Source organism: Pyrus communis, chromosome 12 (assembly GCF_963583255.1).
Source record: "Pyrus communis chromosome 12, drPyrComm1.1, whole genome shotgun sequence".
Classification (NCBI taxonomy): domain Eukaryota; kingdom Viridiplantae; phylum Streptophyta; class Magnoliopsida; order Rosales; family Rosaceae; genus Pyrus; species Pyrus communis.
The window spans coordinates 9,623,103-9,630,964 of record NC_084814.1 but is presented as its reverse complement, the minus strand read 5'-3'; the positions used below and the strand labels follow the sequence as shown (position 1 = coordinate 9,630,964).

The 7,862-nt window shown below is 38.1% G+C and overlaps 1 protein-coding gene across 1 annotated transcript; it reads right to left on the bottom strand.

The window, feature by feature from the left end:
- Positions 1-6,645: 6,645 nt before the first annotated feature.
- LOC137709999 (uncharacterized) lies at positions 6,646-7,041 on the bottom strand. Its single transcript, XM_068448968.1, has 2 exons — positions 6,846-7,041; positions 6,646-6,782 (listed from the first exon to the last, which is right to left on the bottom strand). Exons 1-2 carry the CDS (start codon positions 7,039-7,041, stop codon positions 6,646-6,648), a joined length of 333 nt encoding a protein of 110 aa, XP_068305069.1.
- Positions 7,042-7,862: the final 821 nt, after the last annotated feature.

The window sequence follows — 7,862 nt, the reverse complement described above, 5'->3', positions numbered from 1 at the left end:
GCTAGAAAAATACGGACGTTTAAGATTAGGAAAGGTTACCAAAACGGGAAACTTAGGATTAACTTTCCTAAAATAGGAAACCTTGTTTGAGTAGGATTCCTCGTTTTGGTAAGAATTCATCATTGGAGTAGGAATTCGTCCTTTCTTCAAGTCTTCAACTCATTCATTCCTCTTTCGCTCCAAAAGACTCCAATTTGCATCTTCTTGCACACTTTGGCCTTATAATCTGAAAATACACAAAAGTGGCCTTAAACACTAAAATAACTAAATAAACACAACATAAATGCACGAGAACAAGCTAATTAAGTCGCATGAATATGCTCCTATCATGATGCGAAATATACAAGCACACAAATTAAAACCCTCTTTTGACAATTGTAGTATATGAATAAGTAGGGATCGTTCTAGACCGGGGATTAGGAGAGATTGCTAATCACTTGAAAACTGACTCAAAAACGTAAAACACAAGTTAAAACACTAAACTAGACTCAAAGAATGCAAAACTAAACAATAAAACACTAAAATTGATGCGAAAATTAACTTAACACACAAATTAACCCTCTTTTGACAATTGTAGCATATAAATAAGTAGGGATCGTTCTTACACCGGGGATTAGGAGGGCTTGCTAAACACTCTAAACTGACTCAAATAAATAAACTTAACCTTTAAAACACTTAAACTCACTTAAAAAGACTCAAACACGTTCACAAAACTAAAATAGGCTAAAAACACTCAAAACTGCCTTAAAAACACAATCTAGGCAGTTTTGAGCCTAAAAACAATTTTGGACGAAAATTGGTTCTAACTTGACTCAAAACTCTTAAAAACACAATCTAAAACATATTTGGACCAATTAGACACTCTAAGATAATTGGGGATTTGGTTTTTTACGAAAATCAAACAAACAAAACAAATATGTAAAATAGGCAGATTTAGGCGAATTTGATAAAATTAAGTGGATGGTGAGATGGCTAGGAGGTTTTTCTCCACACATGGCATACTTGCATTCAACACAATCTTCAGTTGCTTATTCAATGAATTTATGAACCTCAACACCCCAAGTTAATTAGGTACACTTAAATTAACTCTCAGATTTCCCTTAGGCCATTGAATTGAATGGAATTAGCGCATTGCAATCAAATTATTCCTTAAAAGTTTTCTATATGAAAGCGCATAAAAGAAAGACAATCAAAGATCATTAGATTCTATGGAAATCATAGGTGTTGACGAGGCATTCGTAACTATGAAAGCGCATGATACTTATGCCAAGAATTCACTTATCATAATTGTGACCAACAATCTTAACTACTCATGAATATAAGTTCCCAACGATTAGGTGAAGTTCCCTCATATCCTAGCATCATGTTTATGCATGCAAATTAAGCGTGCACTCTCAATTCATATACATAAGCAAGTTTTAATTAAAACAGATAAGCAAATTGAATTCATCATTCATGAAATCACAACTAAAAGTAATCAAATCATCATGCAAATATAACCATGGTTTCGAAATTCCCCCCTAGCCAAAAGGGGATTAGTTCCTCATGCTTGAACAACAAAAAGTATTGAATTTAAACATTGAAATCATAAGAAAGATTACACCTAAACGCTCAGCAATTCCAAGATGGATTTGATGCACGGTTTGGCTCCTCTTCCTCCTCCTTGCTGCGGCACAAAGTGTGGCTGATGGAATTGGGGGTTTTGGATGGTGTTTCCTTGTTTAGAGGGATGGAGGATGGTTGATTATGGTGGGGAAGGAGCGGCAGAGGTGTATGGATGTGTAGGGAGGTCTATGGAGGTCAAGAATGGAGAATGGAGGTGCGGCACAAGGGTTTTCTGTCTAGCATAAGGGGTGTACGAATTTTTGGCTGAAATTATGTTTATATAGTCCTAGGGTTAAGTAGATTAGGGTCAGACTTAACAGATTTGGTGGATTAGGGCCCTAGAATTCGGCTATGGTTAATCAAATCCACTTAGGAGGAGGTTTTGGCCCACATAGTTTTATAAACTGATTTGTATACCCAAATCCACAAGGATTAGGCCTTGGAAATCAGAATCCCCAAAGGAATTGGGCCTAGGAAGGTGCGGCTGATTTAGGGGGAAGGGTTGCTTGGCTTGCAAGGCAAGGCAAAGCCTTCTAGAAAGGTTTGGGGTGCCACTTTTCTAGGGTTTCTAGAAAGAATAATTTTTGTGGCAGATTTGGGCCTTCTAGAATAGGATGCTTCTAGAAATAGGTTCTAGAATGATCCATTTAGGTCCCCATGCAATTAGGATTAAGACATGATAAGGTTTGGATAGGATAAGATGAGATAAGGTTTGGATAATGTTTTGGATAATGTTGGATAAGGTTAGATAAGGTTAGATAAGGTTTTGGATAATGTTTCCTCTTTTGAGCTCCTACCTTATCCACTTTGTCCCTAGCTTAGTTCCTTCCTCTTCTTGTCACATTTCCAACTTCTTGAAGTCCAAATTCGTCCATCCATGTTAGCCCACATGCAAGCTCTCCACCTAGTGTCCAAAATAGCTCCAAAATGCACCAAAATGCACTTTCTTGATACTTTAACCCATAAGACCTACAAACACATGAAATTGAGTTGTAATACGACATTAACTAAGAAATAATAGCACAAATGCACAAGAATAAGCTAGTTAAGTCGCCTAAATATGCTCCTATCAAATTCCCCCACACTTATCTTTTGCTAGTCCTCGAGCAAAACAAATAAACAAAAGAAACAAAACATAACTCTAAACCTTCCAACGTTCGCCTCAGGGATTTCCAATGAGACATAACATGTCAAAGATCACTACTCACATAGATTTAAGCAATCCTTACCCTCGAGCATACTTAATCATAGTCACCATTCACTAGCTCGCATTTAATCAATTAAAACAACATTTTGAATGTAGTAACATGCCTTAGAGAATTCCCTCAATTCCTCACTAGATGTACTCTCGTTTTTCACGCAGATTTTCTGACTACCCTCCCTATACTAGGTATATGTGAGAAGATTGATGTAAACATGTAGACGAACACTCACATATGTTATAACAAGGGAAGCATTTTCTGGAATTATTAACATGTATATATATATATATATATGATCTCATGAATGGAATGCCACTACTTAGACGCGAGAACCAGGGATACCATATGCTTAAACCCACTTTAAACTCCACATATTGAAACACATAACAATCAAGATAGAAGTCAAAGGGTTGTAACGGGGCTAGGGTATTGGCTAACAATGAAAGGTGAAGGATAAACAAACATTCTTAAAGCAATAGTGAGCAAAGTATTGAATTAGGCACTTAGAATTCCCTTTAGAACGCAGAAGTCAACTTTGAACACCCAAGGGGAAGTCACACAAAACTTAGGGCCATATTCAAACTTTTTGGACCCTTTCTTCAACAATCACACTTGTGAGTTCATTCTCACTTATTTTCACTCTTTTTCTTTCTTTTCTTCTTCTTTTTCTTCTTTTTCACAAAGTTTTTTTCTTTTCGTTTTTTTTTTTCCTTTCTTTTTCTCGTGCCCCTTTTAAGACTTTGGCACACACACACTCACAAAATCCCTTCCCCCACACTTGTTTTCTGCACAAATGTCACTCAAAAGGAATTCCCTCCATGTCATGCTCCACTATGCTTCAAGAACAAGGGTATGGAAAGTCCTATTCTAGGCTAGGTAAGGGGGATGTGGTTAACAAAGAAAATAGGCTATATAGGGCTCCAAGGGTTTTAATCCTACAATACAAATGACAATGGTGGATTCGGCTATGGTGGTGACTACTACACAACTTCATCTTGTTATTTGTTATGCTAATCAATTTCATGCTTTGAATGAAACGGGTATGAGTTCTAGTATTTGGAACTATAGTGATGAAACGCATTCTATTTTCGTATGTTTTCAGGTTCTAAGGGCTAAAGGAGCAAAGAAGTGCATTTTGGAGCCTTTTGGAGCACTTTTGGGCTAAGGATGGATAGCTTATGCTTGGAGCCAAAGCATTGGACGAAATTGAAGACCAAGTGAGCCTAGAATCGAAGGAAGAAGGAGGAATCAAGAATTGGAAACTAGTTTCCATTATGGGGAGTTTCTATTCTTGAAAGGTTTCCAATTATGCAAGTTTCCAAATAATGTGGTTGCCTAAATCACATGTTCTAGAAGCCCTAGACATGTGCCGCACCTTACCTTCCTCTTCTCTCCCAAAATCTGCAAGATTATGTCACAATCCCTTTCCTAAAAGCCTTAGCCGAACCTATACATTCCTTTTCTCCCAAAATCTGCAAGTTTGGCACTTTCCCCTTCTTTTCCTCCCTTGTGCCGCAAGACTTAGCCTTTTTCCCCTAATTCCTGATTTCAATTACCTATTCTAAAGGGATTTAACTTAATTCCTGATGCTTAGAATTGATTTAGGGAATTCAACACTTACTTATTTCATGCAAGCCTTGCCGTGCACTTCCTTTGACCCTTCCTCTTCCTTGCCGTGCAAGGGGGAGGATTCTTTCCTATTTCTAGAGTCTTTGACTTAATTTCTGATTACCTAAATAACCTAGGGTTTTAATTCCTGAAATCCTATTAATAAACCTCCTTGTTGCAGCCACAAAGGAGGCATTCATTCACCATTCACGCCAGAAATTCATCCCTTCCCTCTAACACATCCATACTTCACCATTCTCCATATTTTCTGCCAAAAACCAACCCTTGCCGTCCCCTACATCCATCCCAAACCTAAATCCATCATTCTACATCATCCATAACCCCCTAAACTCACCAAAACCCTTGTGCCGCAACAATTAGGAGAGGAAGGAGGCCTTGAACGTTTCATGCTCGCAGATTGGAGTGTTCTTAGGTGTACTTCGTTCTTGTTTTCAATGTTTATTTTGTTATTACTCTCTGAGTTTGCTGTAATCATGAGTGGCTAAACCCCTAATTAGTTATGGGAAAGTTTGAAGCCATGAACATGTTTGAAATATGAATTGATTTCTTCCAATTGTGATTTGTTAAGTTGTGATTGCAATTCAATTATCTGTTTATTAAAAACTTGTTTGTGTATGTTGATTAAGGATGCATACTTAGTTTTCATGCATGAACTTGATGCTAGTTTATAAACGAGTTTCACCTAATCGTCACAAGTTTATAAACATGAGTAGTGAAGGTTGCTAGTCACAATCGCGTTAATTGAATTCTTGGCAAGAGTATCATGCATTCATAGTTACAATTGCCTCGTCAACACTTATGATTCTCATAGAGCATAATGATCTCTCACTGTACCTCTTCTATGCATTCATGTTGAGGACCGTTGGAGAATAATTTGAATTGTCGCATGCATCATCCAATTTAATGACATAAGGAAAGCTGATGGTTAATTAGTGCATCACGGTTAACTTGGGGTGTTGAGCATCATAGTTAGTGAAAAGCAATTGGAAAATTGATTCATATACAAATATGTCATGTGTGGAGAATGGACCTCTAACTAATCCATCCATCATCTTGTTCCCAAAATTCGTTTTACAATCTGTTTAGTTTTATAACTTGTTTTGTTATTTCAATTTTCGTCAAATCAAAACCCCCCCTTTACTTTCTTGTTCTAGAGTGTTTAGAATCTGTTTAGTTTGTGTTTTAAAGTGTTTTGATTCAACCCATAACCTTAAATTCGTCCAAAATTGTGGTTAAGGTCAGAAACTGCCTAGTTAGTGTTTTTAGGCAGTTTTGAGTCTTTTGAACCTGTTTTGAGTCCTTTGAGTCTTTGTGAACGTTTTTAACTTTGTTTTTATGTTTTTAAGTTAGTTTAGAGGTTTTAGCAAGCCCTCCTAATCCCCGGTCCTGAACGATCCCTACTTGCATCCTTACTACAATTTGACAACAAGAGGGTTAATTTGTGTGTTAAGTAATTTTCGCATCAGCAACCAAGCAAAGAATAATGAGATCATGCAACGAATTTAGAAAACAAGAATGCACAGATTAATAACTCTCCAAATAAACGTTTAGGCTCAAGTCTCTCAGGGATGTAGCGTTTGTTGAGTTCCTTCCTTCAAGCATGTTACAAAAACTGATTTTATCCTTTATGATTACATGTGAATTCGTAAACTATAACTACAACCAAGCATAAACCAAAGAGCATATCAAACTTCCATCATTGTTTGTAACTCTCTTTAACAGTCATGCATTAAAAACCAAATCCTCATCATTGTGTTGGAAGGTACCCTAAGACACACAAACACACAAAAACAACTCTTTTTGGCTTTTTCAAAACACTTTTTTCGTCTTTTTTTTCAAATTTTCGGATTTTTACTTCAACACACACCAAAACAGCTTAAAACGCACTAAAAACACTTAAAAACAGTGAGAAACAACATTGGAAGTGATAGGTGATAGAATCCCACGAATTTTGCATAAAAACACATGTTTACCCCCCCCCCCCCCCCCCACACACTTAAATCAAACATTGTCCTCAATGACACAAAGACTCACATAAAAGCAACAAATAATAAACAACTAAGCATGATAAAATAAACAGCAAGGAGAAGGGTTTAGAAATGCAAATCTGGGTTTGGAGTGGAAGTTCCATCTTCTCCTTGTCGAGTGCATAGGTTACCTCCCACGAAGCGCTTGCTTTAACGTCTTCCAGCCGGACGAATATGCCATGCTAAGCTTCACTAGTAGTACCCACGGCATGGAGGGGTACATCATCCACCACATGCTCCTCGAAGTTCTCGTAGAAGGGTTTTAATCGATGGCCATTCACCTTGAACTCTTGTCCTGTTTTCAAGCTTTGAACTTGGACTGCACCATAAGGAAAGACATTAGTAATAACAAACGGGCCAACCCACTTAGAACGCAACTTACCAGGAAACAAGCGAAGGCGGGAATTAAAGAGCAGCACTTTCTGCCCAATGGAGAATGGTTTGCCTCGAATCATCTTATCATGGAAAGCCTTGGTCTTCTCCTTGTAAATTCGAGCATTTTCATACGCCTCGTTCCTAATCTCTTCTAATTCATTCAATTGGAGCTTCCTGTGAATTCCAGCGGCATCAATGTCCATGTTGAATGTCTTGATGGCCCAATGCGCCTTGTGCTCCAATTCCATGGGAAGATGGCATGGTTTGCCATAAATGAGCCGAAATGGAGACATGCCCAGGGGGTCTTATATGCCGTGCGATATGCCCACAACGCATCCTCCAACCGTACACTCCAATCCTTCCTTGTAGGGCCCACGGTTTTCTCTAGAATTTGCTTAATCTCCCTATTTGAAATCTCGGCTTGCCCATTGGTTTGAGGATGATAAGGTGTTGAAACCTTATGCGTGACGTTGTACTTCTTGAGCAAAGCCTCAATGGTTCGATTGCAAAAGTGAGACCCTCCATCGCTTATGATCACTCGTGGCATTCCAAACCTTGCAAATAGGTTAGTTCTAATGAAATCTGCAACCACTCGAGAATCATTAGTTCGGGTGGCTTTTGCTTCCACCCATTTCGACACATAATCCACAACAAGTAAGATATAAAGGAAACCATGTGAGGAAGGAAAAGGACCCATAAAATCAATGCCCCAAACATCAAAAATTTCAACAGGAAGTATGACATTTTGCGGCATTTGATCCCTTGCACTAATGTTACCCATTCTTTGGCAACGATCACAAGACATACAAAAGTTTCTAGCATCCTTAAATAAAGTTGGCCAATAGAATCCACATTCTAAAACCTTAAGGGCTGTGCGTTGTGTCCCAAAGTGTCCCCCACATGCATAAGTGTGACAAAATGTTAAAATAGAATTGAATTCCATGTCATGCACACACTTACGTATAATCTGATCCGAGCAATATTTCCACAAGTATGGATCATCCCAAACATAAAACCTAGCATC

Excerpts from the sequence above, each read along its gene's own strand:
- LOC137709999 (XM_068448968.1), bottom strand. The coding sequence starts at position 7,041 with ATGGACATTGATGCCGCTGGAATTCACAGGAAGCTCCAATTGAATGAA. Across the intron at positions 6,783-6,845 it reads CCGCCTTCGCTTGTTTCCTG|TCCAAGTTCAAAGCTTGAAA; the intron begins GTAAGTTGCGTT and ends CTTATGGTGCAG.